This window comes from Apteryx rowi, unplaced genomic scaffold, assembly GCF_003343035.1.
Source record: "Apteryx rowi isolate R43461 unplaced genomic scaffold, aptRow1 scaffold_64, whole genome shotgun sequence".
NCBI classification, from domain to species: domain Eukaryota; kingdom Metazoa; phylum Chordata; class Aves; order Apterygiformes; family Apterygidae; genus Apteryx; species Apteryx rowi.
Window position 1 is genome coordinate 627,162 of NW_020450916.1, and position 15,263 is coordinate 642,424.

At 43.1% G+C, this 15,263-nt stretch overlaps 1 protein-coding gene across 1 annotated transcript; it reads left to right on the plus strand.

Annotated features, from left to right (window-relative positions):
* Nucleotides 1-3,101: 3,101 nt before the first annotated feature.
* EPCAM (epithelial cell adhesion molecule) lies at nucleotides 3,102-8,698 on the plus strand. Its single transcript, XM_026084456.1, has 9 exons — nucleotides 3,102-3,317; nucleotides 3,780-3,884; nucleotides 4,563-4,803; nucleotides 5,098-5,163; nucleotides 5,882-5,945; nucleotides 6,530-6,631; nucleotides 6,831-7,025; nucleotides 7,445-7,486; nucleotides 8,185-8,698. The coding sequence occupies exons 1-9, from the start codon at nucleotides 3,251-3,253 to the stop codon at nucleotides 8,224-8,226; spliced, it is 924 nt and encodes a 307-aa protein (XP_025940241.1). The 5' UTR covers nucleotides 3,102-3,250; the 3' UTR covers nucleotides 8,227-8,698.
* The last annotated feature ends 6,565 nt before the right edge of the window (nucleotides 8,699-15,263 follow it).

Below are 15,263 nucleotides of genomic sequence, written 5' to 3' on the forward strand. Positions count from 1 at the left end.
TACTTTAGTGAACTGAACTTTATTCTCGAAACAGATCTGGAGCGCATGTAAATTAGAGTGCAAAAGTTCAAAAATACAGATGATATGAGCCTTCTGAATTTTCCATATGCTGCCATATGGGCTGGTGATTTAAACTTTTTTTATTATTTTTGCTGTATGATAGAGTAGATAAATAATAATTTAAACATTACGAACACATTATCTGAACTGTAAACCACAACCGGCCTACACTGTACTGCCTAATCAGCATTCATTTATTTGATAAGAGGACATATCTCCAAGAGTTGATACGCTTTTCCCATTATAACCAGTAAGCAAAGCCTTGCTTTTAGAGCTGTACACTGGGGAAAGTTAATTTATACTTAAGTAAGTAAAGTCATGTAATTCCAGAGGAAAGGCATTTGTATCACTGCAGAAGGAACAAAAAAAGCCATTACTCCCCAATCCCCTCGACACTGGGGTATCTGTGTAATGAAGTTACTTCAATACTTGGGCCCTTTTATTCTTTTAACCAGACGTCTGCCCCAGCGCCTTTGATTCTGCATAAAAGCTTCCCTCAAAATAACCTGGAAAGATGGTGAAATTAATGCCATTGAGAATGGCCCCTAATTTCTATTACTGTTCTGGGGAATGACATCATGCAGAGTGTCTCTTTCCATTCCTACAATAGTGAACAATGCTCATATGTATAAACAGATCTTCTTTTGATTTGGAAAGCTGGGGAAATTGTATGTAATGAGCTCTGTATTAGCTCCTGTAAATCGGAGAAAAAATAAATGCTGTATTTCAAAAAGCAACATATTGCACCTATCTTTGCATGGCAGTTATCGTAGGGGCTTTCTACAGCTGGTAACTAGCAGTTCAAGGAACACRTTAGGTGTCATACTAAAAAACCAAAATTATAACAGGCTTCTTCAGTCCGCGCAAATATCCTGTCCATTCAACTCTCAGACCCTAAAGGTTTGGGTTATTTTTTTAAACTAGTAACAAAGACTTGTCTAATATTTGGAGGAAGTGCAAGAAGAAGCACTATTACCTGTAGTAGTCACTATGGTTAGTAAACATTACGCAACTGCAGTGTAAAGTTTGGATTTTTATTATTAGGCACAGAAGTTTACTTATGCAGAACATGGACCAGGAGATCACCAGGAGAATTAGCATGTCATCATCCTGTCCTGTTCTTGTAAATGTACAATATTTAAAGAAACACAAAGGCAAAAGCCTATCACAATTTCTTCGTTTTCAAGGCTTACATAGCTCAGCATAGCAATGCGATAAATGAATGGGTAACTCTTCTCACTTTGCATAAACCAATACATACACCTAGAAGATAAGCTTTACCACAGGTAGCCATTTCTGAGCCTATTGATCCCATTCATCTTTACTAAGAATGCCATCACTTGACAGCAGTAATGTAGGAAGTCCACATCAGAGTCTTCAAGGTCCTTCCAAGTTTACGCTTTGGTAAACTTAGGCTGCTTATTTGACACTCTTTGCAAACTAGACCAGAGGGGAATTAATAAGCTACCCAAAACTGCATGGGGAATCAAGAAGGTAAGTGCTGCACAAGTCTAACCTAGAATGTACCAGGAGAGACCTAAAGAAGTCTGTTAATCCCGACCCATCTGAGACAGCTCTCGCTTGACTTTGGAAGTGCGTTGTAGACAACGGTCAATACAAAAATGAAGATGCAAGGCAGCCGCACAAACAGACAAGCCCACAAAGACGGCTAACCTGCACATGTGAAAGCTTTATATGAAGTTTCATTAACTGACCTCTGCATATACAAGGAGAGACAATGTATTTTTATTGTATAGCTAATGTAAACACTGGTAAGTGGAAGTTAGAGCACTCTTTGGAAACACCATTTACTTCACATAAAAGCAGGAACAGCCTTAGAGGGATGTCATTCTGGTTTTCCCCTTTACTAAAATAACTTGCTTTTCTATGACACTAACATAGCATTAATAATTCAGAAAGACCCTTGTGTTTTCCTTATTTTTCTTCTCCAACTAAACGAATAAACTCAAAAATAGTTTCAGAAAATAATTTCAATGTACCCTGGCCTCTCTTCTGTTTTGTATTTCAGCATCGCTTGTACGCTTTGGGAAGCCATTTTAAAAACAGAAGCAGGCTCTCCCGTGTTTCCTCCTCGGCAGGCCTCTGGCGCTGCCCACGGTTTCATAGGTTTCCCCAAGGCCGCGTTGCCCCGAGGTGAAGCACTGAAGACTGCATTTTCCGGAGGAGGAAGCGCGGATCCTCCAGCGCCAGAAGCGACTCTCTTCAGAGTAGTCCTAACATGGAGGTACCTAGTGTCACATTTTACGGCAGGAGTCTAAAAAAAATAAAGAGGTAGCAGGAATATCTGTAGGGAATAGTATATAGCATAGCTAGGCATTGTGGGTTTTCTTCCCCTCGGTTTACCGAGAGATTATCAGGATTTATTTTAAGGATGAAGTGCTTTCAGGATAGTTCTAACGACGCCGCTGGGCTCGTACAAAACTAATGGTAAAGCACTGGTCGTTATTTATTACAGATTAGCCCTCGGCGGGCTCCAAACGGGCTGCGGGAGCGACCTGCTGAAGTTGTCCGGGCCGGAGAGAGAAACCCCCAACCCGGGCTCTGCCCCACACGGGCCGGGCCGGGCCGGACAGGGAGAGGAGCCGGCCCCACTGCCCGGGCCCGCGTGTCACCGTGCGGGGCCGCTCCCGCCGTGACTAACAGCCTCTCCCCGCCTGCGAGGGCGCCGCCGCCGCCGCCCTCCCCCGGCAGCGCCGCGCCGCGGGTCCCCCCGCGGTTTCGCAGCCCCCTTCACCGGCAGCCCCTCGCCTCCGCCCCTCGAGGGGCCTTTCCCACTCCCCCCTCCTCGGCGCCTCCGGAAAAGCCTATATTTGGCCAGCGGCAGGGAAGGGGCGGGAGACCGTGCCCGCCCCGCCCCGGCCAGGCCAGTTTCGCCCAGGTGCGGCGGGAGGAGGGTTCCCCCCCCCGCCGGCCGTTTAACAGCGCGCGTCGCGGGGCTGCGAGCAGGGAGCCGGGAGGAGGCGGGGCCGCGGCGGCCGTTCCCCCCGCGCGCCGCAGGTGTAACCGGAGCCGCAGGGCGCGGCGCGGCCACCACCTGCGGAACCCGTCGGGCGGCTCACACCGGCGCCGCGCCGCGCACGCACCGCTCGCTCCTTCCCTCCCTCTCGCTCTCTCTGCGGCCCGCACCTCGGCGGATCCCCCTCTCCGCGCCCCGCCGCCGGCCGAAGCCATGCAGCTGCTCCGCGGGGCTGCGCTCCTGCTGCTGCTCTGCGCCACCGCCTGCTGGGCGCAGGAGGGTGAGAGACCGCGCCTTCCCCTCCCCCCTGCGCCCCGCTCTCCGCACCGGGCTGCCCCGCCGGGCCGCCCCCTCCCCCCGTCCTGCCGCCGCCGCGGGCGGGCGGGCGCCCCGCTGCGCGCTGCCCCTGGCGGCGCCACAAAATGGCGCCCCCTGTGTCCGGGGCGCGGGCCCGGCGGGGAGGGGAGGGGCTTCCCCGCGGCGGGAAGATGGCGGGGGGGGGCGCCCGGCCGCCTCGCCCCGTGGCGCCGGCCCCCGGGAGGGGTTGCGGGACGCTGCGAGAGGGCCTCGCCCCCGCTCGGGACCCCCAAACCCCGCGGAGGGGCTGGCGCCGGCCCCCTCTGTGCTCAGGGGGAGCCCGGGGCCTCCTCCCGGTGCGCAGGGTCGTGCGGGGGGGGAGGGGGGGCTGCTCCTTCGTGTCCTCCCCGGGGCCCCAGGGTTCACGGTTCTACTTCTCTTCCAGACTGCGTTTGCACAAAAAACAAGCGTGTCACCAACTGTGTGAAGATGGGAGACACTTGCCAGTGTGAGTCCATTGGTTCCGGAGTAACTGTGGAGTGTGACACTTGTAAGTTTGTTTTTTTTTTTTTTGGTTTTTGTTTTTTTTTAAAGCTGTATTTTGTTGTTGTGGCCTAGGCAGTGCCTTCCCATATGTTCAGGGGTGCCAAACAGGAGTGTCCGTGAAACTTGAGTGCGTAAAGAAAGCCCAGAGAGCTCCTGACAAAAATGGTAGTATGGGAAGGGAAAGGAAAGCTTCTTCCTGGTGTTCCAGGTCAACTGATAATGGTAGATAAGGGTTTATAGTCCCTACCGAGCAACTTCTGTAAATGTGTGTGTGGTTATACTGAGGCGGCCTCCTCCCATCTTCTTTAATATTTGGTCCCTATCTAATGACAAGGATTTCCCAAAGATGAGTTTTGAGCCTGCTGGTAAGGACCTGCCTCCTACAAATCTAGAGTTAAAAGCCTTGATTCAAGCTCAGCTAAGCTGTAAATGATCCTCTGGGTGGAAGAAATTGAAGGTGGCTGGATGTGGTACTGAACACATGACTTACGTAGAAGCTGGCTTATCCCAACCATGTTGACTTAGTGCACCGCCTACATTTTGGACAGGCACCTGCTCTTCCCTGTGATAGCTTAAAATGTTGCTTTTGACATAACCTTACGCTTTTACGTAAGAAACTAGCAACTGTTTTGAATGTGCACAGTCTGAAGAAGTATAACATGATTTTCTGGTTATTTTTTAGTGACTTCAAAATGCCTGTTGATGAAAGCAGAAATGACAGGTACAAAAGCAGGTCGTCGTGAGAAACCAAAAGAGGCATTTGAAGATACTGATGGCCTTTATGATCCTGACTGTGAAAATAATGGCATGTTCAAGGCAAGGCAATGCAATGGAACCTCCTGCTGGTGTGTGAATACAGCTGGTGTGAGAAGAACTGACAAACATGACACAAACTTGAAGTGCAACGAACTAGTCAGAACAAGGTAAGTCTTTCAACAGGTTAGGGTGTGCTGTGACATAAAAGCATTCCTGTATTAAGTTCTGCATTACAGAGAATGTACCTGTATGAATAACGCACTGGGACTGAAGGAACATGGCGCAATAAATTCTCGTTTACTGGAATTTTTTTTTTCTTCTGGTAACAATGAGACTTTGTTTTTTTTGTTTTCCTCGCTGCTTTGGTTTTGCATATTTTGCACCAGCCTTGGATATTTAGCATGCAATATGTTGTATGCACGCTCTTCAAGAATATTTACTGTACTTGCCTCTTACTTCAGGTGGATCATCATTAAAATGAAACACGGTGAGAGAGAAGCTCCTCTGAGCACTGGGTCTTTAAAGAAGTAAGTGATGATCGTAAGTGAGATGTCATGGAAATGTCTGCACTTACTACTAGATATCTGGTTTACTTCTAAAYGACTAAGCATAAAAATGCATGGCTGAAACTCATTTGCTGAACACTTTAGAAATCACCTACAGGTCCTTTGTAGAAGTTTTAATTTTGATTGGAAGTATATTAGTTAATGAGATTAATTTCCATTAAAATTTGATTTATTGCTACTTTGACTTCTGGTGAGTTCCAGTTATTGAAGGAAATGGGAAGGTAATAAGGTGAAACTACCCTACCCAAAAAGTAAACTGATTGGGGTTGGGGGGAGCTGCGCAGGTCTGAATGAAGGAGCAAGAGAAAAAATAACAGTTAAGCTATTTTGGGGGGCTATAAAATAAAATCCTACTTTTTTTGTCAGAGGTCATATAGCAAGAAAAATGTGCTTGTAGCTGTGAGATTCCCCCCTCCCCCCCGCCCCCGAACAAAAGCTGCTACTGTTTAGCTCCTTCTTGTGAACTCTCAAAACTGTTTAAACTTTTTTTTGCTATCCAAAACTCAGTAATTCTATTCAATAAATGCAACTTCAGTGTTGGGAACTAACAGAGCTCTAGTACCACTTAATAATGAGAGGCTACAGAGAAAATCAGTTATACTGGTCGTTCATAAACCTGAAAATAGGTGTGTAAAATAGTATTCTGCTTTTGACAGTTGTGACTTTAATATTCTTGTAGAGCCTTCGTGGAAACAATTACCAGTCGTTATATGTTGGATGGACGCTATATAGGTGATATTGTGGTAAGAGGCACATAACTTTACTAAAACGGGAGAATTTCATTCTTTGTTGTGAATAACTGCAAATTCCAGTCTGGTCTGCCTAATGCAATACAGCAGGACTAGAGCATGAGTAGAGCGTAATTAGGCATGTGCTCTCAAAAGTGTCGTTTAAAACTTAAGTGCATGGAATACATCCCTTAAAGTGGAGAACATGTAAATAACGTTGGAATGTACGTGAGGAGGTCATCTTATCTTGTGCTTGTCCTCTACTCTTTGGGAGGTGTATTCTCAGAAGAAAACCTTAGAGCTGCCTGCTCACCTTTCTTAGTAACACTTCCAAGTAGTGCTGTATTGAGCAACTAGCAACTAGCTGTATCTGAATCGAAATACTGGGAAAATACATGTCACTTCTAGTCTATAAATGAATTCCCTCTATGCTCCAGTTAAAAAAAAAATTGAATCATACTGTAAACACTTTGCTTGAGAACAAGTACCATAAACTTGATTCAAAATGTGAGCTCACAAGTCGGATCATAGTATGTTGTTGTGTATTTGATAGTCAGCTTTAAACTAGCACCTTTCTGATGCTATACTTCTTTTTGCAGTATGAAAACCCTTACATTACTATTGATCTGAAGCAAAATTCCTCAGACAAATCTCCTGGAGATGTGGATATAGCCAATGTGGCTTACTACTTTGAAAAAGATGTAAGTGCATCATGGGTCAAGTCAGCTAAAGACTAAATATGTATATTGATTACATGCAATGTGTTGTGTGTGTGGTATGGGTTATTTGGGGATTTGGGGGGGTTGTGTGTGTACTGGCTAAAACAAAATGAATTATTGCAGTGTCTGGATAATGTCTGTTACAAGGTGACTATCAAATCTCCTTTGTATTTGTTCTTAGGTAAAAGGTGACTCCCTCTTTCACAATGACAGATTAAACATCAGTATTGATAATGAAATGCTTCATTTTGAGAAGATAGTGGTTTACTACGTAGATGAAGTAGCACCAGAGTTCTCCATGAAGTCACTGACTCCTGGTGTCATTGCTGTCATTGTAGTAGTAATACTAGCGATAGTTGCTGGAATTGTTGTACTGGTAAGTTCTAACAAAGCTACCAAACGGAATGGGTGATAGTATCATCTGGGAAAAGCTTATGTCCCAGAGTAATTGGTCTTGAACAGGAACAGCCTTCCTCTGTAAACTACTTGCTCTAAAATCTAAAACTAGATTTATGTTGCTTTTTCTGAGACTGGGGTGTGGGAAAGAGGTGATGAGCATACTGTCACTGTTTCAGATTATGGCAGAAGGGTGTTGCATTGCAAACAAGATATTTATTGAGATGGAGAATGTACCTGTCCGGCCTCCTGATCTCAAGAAACAGCCTTCCCTCTACCACCCCTTAGAAGGATGGGGAAGGGACAGCTTCCAGTCTGGAGTTTTAAATGTAACTTATATCTGGTTGCAATTTTAAGTGAAGACTTGACCTTTACAATTACTCTGTTTTTCCCTTACAGGTCTGCACAAGACGAAGAAAAGGGAAGTACGTGAAAGCAGAGGTAAACTATACTTATGGTGTAGAGGGGTTGGGGAAATTTTTTGGCTAGAAACCTGACATTCCTAACTAGGTTCAGTGTAGGTTAAAAGCTTGCTTTGGATGCTGCAGATGTGTTCAGGTAGTGTCAAAATATTCAAATTCCGTAGCTAGTTTTCATCTCTATATAGTTAACTGTGTTTGCTCTGCAGTAGTTTCAAAGACCACTGACAATATGGGTTTCCCAGTTCTGGGAGGGAGGGCAAAAGCTAAGTGCTACTCTACATATCCATAGCAAGGACTGTACTCGATTTGATACAGACAATGAAGTCCCCGGGAAGTACTATCTGACAGTCTTATTTAATCAGGAAGAGCTTTAATTGAGAGGATATTTCCATTGAGCTTTCAGTTTCTGTTGAAGAGCTGCTTACTAATGAGCTAGTAACAAATGGCAGTAGCGTACTGTACTTTGGCCCTGAGTGCAGAGCCTTTGTAAAGGGATCCAAAGAGTGTTGTAACTAAACAGTGCTGTCTGCTCCCTGCATAGTCCCCAGAGTGCTGTGTAGAAAGCTGAAGTGTTAATGCTGGTCTTGGCATATTTGCTTCTGTTTAGTGCATTTCCTCAAATGGAAATGAAAATCTGGAGTATAAAGCTATATCAACTTTGGGGATCTTATGTTAAGGAGTAGCAGTAATGTTGATCTTCCTCTTACTCCCCCCCAGGTAAAGGAAATGAATGAAATGCATAGAGGATTGAATGCATAACTGCATTAACTGAAGATGGTAAGATTTGAACAAGAAGACAAGAGCAATACTGGAGGCATGGATCTTGATTCTTAAAAGACTCCCCCTATAAGGAAGAGGAATGTGTTCACTTTTTGATTGTTAAAACTCTTAACGAAGCCTAGGCTGGCAACCATGCTACTATTGCTATTTGTTTGAAAGTTGAATTTTAAAAGCCTCATTTTACTCAAGTCAAACTTAACTATCCATGATTTTATGATGATGAAACAAGTTGACAATTGCTGTTACTAGGATTTTGGAGCATACATGGTTAAATTTGTAACCCTGTGGGAGGTTTTTTGAAAACATTCTGATTTTCATAGCCGTGTCATAACAAGACCATTTGCCTGGCTCATGTATAACTGAACATGGCTTTGTTTTTATGGCTGTTTGTACATATTTGAACTTGCTGTAACTTTTTTATGACTTGAATTAATAAAACTTTGAAACAGGCTTTTAATTCTTTTACTGTGTTGATTTGATGATGATCTGATTAAACTATGATACTTACAAGTTCAGCAACCTCACCGCCAGTGAAAAATATCCTAGAAATCCAAGTAATGAGCAGTTTGTATTGGTCATCTTATCTCTCTGTAGCCCAGTTTCTTATGAAGCTGTGAAGTGTGCTTTATCTTGTTTCCTGCTTTTAATGTGTGACAGGAGTGAAATGATAAAATGGATTGTTTATATATTAAAAAACAAACATGCTGTGAATGTGGCAATTTCAGGAATGCTACATATGTATTTATAATTAAACAAGCCTCTAATCTAAAACATCTCTCGTGGGATTGGGGGTTGGAAGACTCAGAATCTGATTATACTGCTGGGGAAGAGCTGTTGCACCATTGCCATGACTTGCATAGCTATCCATTGCAAGGTTGCTGCACGGCTAGAATCTGTTTTGCTTTTACTCCTCTTGACTGTCCTGGAGGCTGACCAAACTTGCACTGTCTATCTGCCTCTCACTAGGAAACAATAGCTCTCTTCTAGAGCTTAGGATAAAATAGCTTGCTTTGGCAACCAGTAATCTACGTAATATTTATTAGCTAGCAAGCAAACATGTCTAGTCCATCCAGCATATCTGATTTACAAGGGAAAGACTGTAACTCCTGTTGCCAACACAATAATAAGATACAAGATAAGGAACTGAATGACAAATCTTATTACTAATGCAGTGTTTTTGTTTTGTTCCCCCTCTCCAAAACAGGAAAAGTAGGATATGCTAACTATGTGGATATGCTACATACTGCGTTCATGAAACTAAATATGTAGCATACCCCATTAGAGAGCTTGCGTAAGCCTGCTAGACACAGTATGAAAGTTGCTAAAGTTTCGGGACTGTGCTGAATGTACTTCTGCTGTCACAGGTCATGGATATAGCTTCCACCTTGGCCAAGGTGGAAGCTATATTGGGCACTGCTGTGTTAGATGCTGAAATGTGGACTTGATCCTGGCAGGCAGCATTGTTTCTTTAGATCTTTCAGCATCTGGTGCTCTGACGTTAGGCAGATGCACAGAGCTGCTGCAGCCTCCAGGTTTTACCAAATTTCTGGGCATCTGTAATGTGTTTTGGGAAGTGGGAACATTCATATAAGTTTGCTCTGTCAAGTTGCTGTTTCTGCTGATCACAGAAATCCTGAAATGGGGAATTTCCAAGAGTGCATCGCAGCCTTCCAGGAGGCTAGTGACAGTTGTCAGTCAGTGACACCTTCTGCTGGGCAGTTGCCCCCTCTGCCAACAGATGCTGCTCCCTTTCTGCCTGGGTTATGCATGCAGTCTGCTGAGGTATGCTCAACTGCATACAGCTCTCTGTAAGTCTAGTTTTCAGTGAGCTTGTCCTCTGCTGCACCGTTGGTATTTTGTCTCTCTCCTCCAGTTCTTCATTCTTTCCATATACCATATTTTACTTTCTTCCATTTCTTCAGTTTGGTGACCTTACCCTTCCTTTCTTCTTCTATAGATTGTAATACTGGAGTTCCCCTCCCCACCCCCAGTTCCCCATTTCATACCTAAATTTTTGGCCTGCAGGGTGGGAAGAGATGTCATGTGCTAGGGCTGGGCAGGGGCTGCACATGTGCTGACTTGCCTGGCTGGTATGTACCTGCTGAGTGGCCTGGAAGCTGCTGTTGTCCCGTTCTGTTCTGTTTGAAAACTGTTCTCCCTCCTTTTCCCATAATAGGTGAAGACATTTAGATCCTTTAAAAAAAAAAAAATCTGCTTTTCATGTTAGACATTTGCAAGAATTTAGTGTTACGTGGTCTTCTTTGTCAAATTTGACTGAAACTAGCCAATGGGGTAGAAAAGTTTATAGAAACTACACTGAAAATAGAGTTTAACAATTGAAGAGATAGTATTATGTCTCTTTCTAAACTCAGTTATTATGCTGCAAACATCATGCTGCTCAGCTCTGCAAATGGCTGTCTTTGTTCACAACTGATTCAATAATAGTTTTTTCCCTAGATTCCCTTTTTAAGTAGTTTTGTTGACCTTAACGTTGTTTTTTTTTGTTGTTCTGTTTACTAAACACAGCTCTTGTGCAACAGTCCAGCTGCATAAATGTGTGTACGGGGATATGTAGAAGAGTGAGGAGAAAGAGAATTGAGAAACTAGCACAGGAATCCTGCAACTTTGCTGTGTTTTGTATTTCTTTGCAGATTAAGGAGGCTAACTAATGCATTGAAATAAAAAAAACCCAACAAACCAATATCAAATAAAGTGTCATCTCTACTTATGCATATGATGTTTTTTCTCATACTTCTTTAGAGGAGCTTTGAACTGCTGGCAAAAATTGATTGCTATGGGAAAATACTGAGAGATGAAACATCAAAACATTGTGTTCCCTATATTAATACTTGGAAATCCTTGAGCAAGGATAAAAACCTGGTTTCCTGTAAAAGAAACAAACCAGAAGAACTTCATAAAACACTCTTAGTCATTGCATCAAATTTATGAGAAGGTAAATATTTTAATGTTTCCATTTGTCTAAGCTCCTTCAGCAAAGGAATATGTTTTTTAAATCTCTTTAATATTCTACACAAAGTTTTGATACCACATTTCCTCTCTCTTAATGTAAAATATTATCAATTGTGATAGAGGGTGAGAAGGGCAGACTGAAAATTTATTAAATAAATTGAGGATGAATGAATGAGACCTTTATGACAGAGGGTATGGCCACAGAAACTGTACAAGAAATCCCAGTGGTAACATCACCGAAATCCCCACAATCTCCCCCCCCCCCTTCTGAGACTTTCCTGCCTGGGGCCTTTGGTAACAGTAATGCTTATCTTAGTGCATGCATACAACATGAGAAAATAGTTTGTATGGGCAAATCTATCGCTTCCTTATAAATTATTACACCAACGTATATACGTAATGTGTTACTATATTAACATTATTATTGCTGAGGAAAACTAAATAATTTTTTATGCAATTGATTTTTCAAAAGTATATTTTAATTAACATACAAGGGAGTTGTGTGGGGAGGGTTTTTTGCTTTTAAAATCCATATGTGTATGTACAGATATTGTTTTGGAAAGAGCAAGTTCTTCTTTCATGTGATAAACATTACATAGCATCTTATGTGTTGAAAGTGCTATGTAAATAGTGCTATTCATTTCCTTATAATACTCCTGTGCAATAAACAGATAAATAGTAGTATTCTCATTCTGCAGGTGAGAAAACTGAAATGGAAAGGTGAAATTAGTTACTGAGAACCACACAAGACAACAAAAGACTTTTTTAGAAGAGAATATCTGCGTAACATATTTGGGAAAGCATGACCAATAAAATCTATAAAACTTTCTCCCAAAGACACAAGTAGTGCCTAAGTGTAGTTTCCACAGCTACGCAATTAAGAGATGGCGTATTGCATATGTAGGGTCTATTGACATTAGCATACTTGTTCTCATAAACAAACATAAATTCGTTAAGACAACATTGTTTGTGAACCATGTTTATTTACAACTTTACCTACTGGACTTTGGTCATCATAATACAGTGCCTTTGGATTACAGACTGCTTCAAATAGCCGGAAAAAAAAATATTTCTAGAGACTAAAAATGCTAGTAGCTCCACTGACTTAACTTTACAGCTGACATTTATTGAATTCTAACAACCTCCAGGAGAGACTAAGGTCTAGTATTACAAAGATCATTGTTGGGCATGCAGAAAAGCATGCATGTTGTAAGGGTAGCTCTTACTTTGGGGACAGTGGGATCCATCACCACAGGAATTTTATGAACTTTGCTAAAATCTTCCCTTGTCCTTCTGTCTTCACAGTGACATGCAGTGGCAGCTGCATGCCAGTGAGAGGGTGGCAGGTAAAAAGCGGGTGATGTGTAATGGTAGAGGCAACACATAACATGTTATGGCATGTAACAATTTGTTGCAACATGCTAGAAGTTTCCTTTTTTTTTTTTCTTCCCTACTAATCCCCCAAAGCATTGCAGAGTCCTCATGTGTTCATGTGCTCATGCCCACATAGTAGAGGCATGCCTGTGGCAATTGGTCTGCATGAAAAAAGTGCGTGGAAGAAAGTTATAAGGTCCTTTATAAGCTAACAACTATGATTTCTGTTTTCCAGCATATATCAACTACTCTTATCCTGTTAATACTATCAAGTGATCTTGTTAATATTATTTGGTAATAAATAATCCATACTATTCTTATTTTGTACAAYAGCATTCTCTTAAACCTCTGTTGCTATATGTGTGCACACATACGCACACAAGTCTGCTATGAGATTTTCTGGTGACATCCCCACCAGGAAAAAAGCATTAGAGCCACTGATTACACTTGAATACTAATTAACCTCTGGTGAAACAACTTTTTTTTTCTCTTTTTTTTTCTGTAGAGTGGTTAATGGACATCCATTTTCATATCTTAATTGAAAAAAACATTTCAACTTTCCTATGTACACTAGTTAAGCGTAAGGCAGCAGCAAAATTAAGGTCTAGCGTATGCATCCATTTTCCTCCTGCCACGTGCTTAATAATTGTACCCACCTTCTCGTCCTCATCACTCCTGGCGCGCAAGAGAGAAAGCAGGAAGCGTCTGAAGCAACCCAACACAGAAACAGGGAAACGCTCTGGGTTCAAAGCTACACCTGCGCAGACCGGCCTGGGTACTGAGCTGCCGTAGGAGAACCACATGGGGCAAAGGTGATTGATCCGGTGACATTTCATACATCAGGAGTCACAACATACGTGTTTTTCATGGGCCGTAGTCACCACGCTTAAGAGTATTAGTGGCTGATTTAGGCAGGGGCCTTGTATGAATGGGAGACTGCTGCTTAACAGAGCTGCCTTGAGCAAACAGAGCAAAAAAGGGTGTAATCAGCCCAGAGGAGAGAGAATGACACGTTTTAGCACGCAGCAATTATAACTTATGGGCTGTTAGTTATCTCTTCTGAAGGAGGTAATGAGGTCCCTTGAGCCCCCCTAGTCCCCAAGTATTTGCACAAAGACACTTTTTATTTCTTGCCCTATCTTCTCCCTTATCCGTCTGCCTCTTTTGTAGTCATCAGTAAGTACAAAGAGAAGCAATCCCATCTATTCACAAAGTACTTAACTTGGGTTGGCCAGGTACAAGCCCCTCTTGGTAAGGTTACCTGACCTTTATGAGAGCCTGTTTTGTTTTGTTTTGTTTTGTTTTGTTTTTCCCCAGAAGCCTATATATTTGCTAAATGATAATTATTTAGGCTGAATTTTTCACTGTAAGTGAAAGCTGCCGAAGCTCTAGTGACTTCATGCTTCGCTTCTTCCTCGTCTGGGTTTAGGAGAGAGATGCTGCGAGGAGGTGGGTGTCTCCAGCCCGGCTCTTGGAGATGTGGGGCAGGGCTGTGCGGGGCAGGACGTGTCCTGCGTGTCGCCAGGGCGAGGGGCCTGGTGCTCCCGGCCCTTCTGGCCTCCGTGTTTTTGGCCATTGTGGGCGTAGCATGTCTTTATTTCTAGCTAGTTTTGAGTGGGATCTCAGTTATAACATGGATGTTTTTCATGCAGGAATTTATTTGCGATGCGTCTTTATTGTAGAAGTGATTTATTTTGTGATGGCTCAATCTTGAGGTGCCGTATGGAAAGAAGGCACCTCTGTGAACTGATAAAAACTGGGCACTTTTGTAAGGGGCTGTTAACCGCAGTGTTAAAAGCTGAGGCTGCCTGTACAGTGTCATGGGATTGGTGTGGAAAGTTAATGATGTGAGGTGTTTTTTTAAAGTGAGAGACTTGACCCAGCTGGCTGCATCAGCTCCTTTTCTCCTGCCTAACGGGGCTGAGGAGGGCCGTGGCTGACTGAAATGCTCCCTGTTACCATCATGCCCCACTGCAAGCTTGAAACTTAAAATTCAAGAGAAGTCATAATGTTTTTAGAAAAATCTGTCATTGAGCTATAACATTCATTAAACAGAGTGAATTCTGCTCTGTCCAAAATATGTTTTGATTGAAGTGTCACTTTGTGACACTATGTGGGAAACAAGCAAGGTTTATTGCRAGGGCGGACTTTGTAAATTATTGAATAATAGCCCTTCTTATTTTGTTATTTTAATTAAAGTTCAGAAAGAAGCTGGAGCTTGTCTTCGTTAAACAACAAAAAAACCACAGTGAAACACAACTGTCAGCCTTGTAGTGAAAATGGATTAAGAACTGCCTTTTCACAATCTAGAAAACCGTTTTAAGGAATTCTGCATCTATTGTTGTACTTTAAGGCTGTAGAAGATACAGTGCAGAAAATCTCTGCTGTCTCTGCCCAAAGAAGATATCAAATGAGATTTTTTTTTAATTTTTTTTTTTGATATTGAACCTGAATTACACTTGCCTGGGAGGAAGAGGGGGAGTCATGCAACCGGGAGCGGGGAAAGAGGCAGACGAGGGCTGTGCTGTGTTTGGGAGAGGGCAGCCGCCCACCCGGGGACGGGGCTGTCTCCCGCCTGCGGGGGCAGGCCCTGCCACCGGGGAGGGGAAGGCCTAAGTACTTTTGACTTTTTTACGTCATTAGGTTGGGTGTAAGAACAAACATATGGCTTC

Coding starts and splice junctions, on each gene's coding strand:
- EPCAM (XM_026084456.1), top strand. CDS start 3,251: ATGCAGCTGCTCCGCGGGGCTGCGCTCCTGCTGCTGCTCTGCGCCACC. Junction 3,318..3,779: donor CGCCTGCTGGGCGCAGGAGG/GTGAGAGACCGC, acceptor CTTCTCTTCCAG/ACTGCGTTTGCACAAAAAAC. Junction 5,946..6,529: donor GCTATATAGGTGATATTGTG/GTAAGAGGCACA, acceptor TTCTTTTTGCAG/TATGAAAACCCTTACATTAC.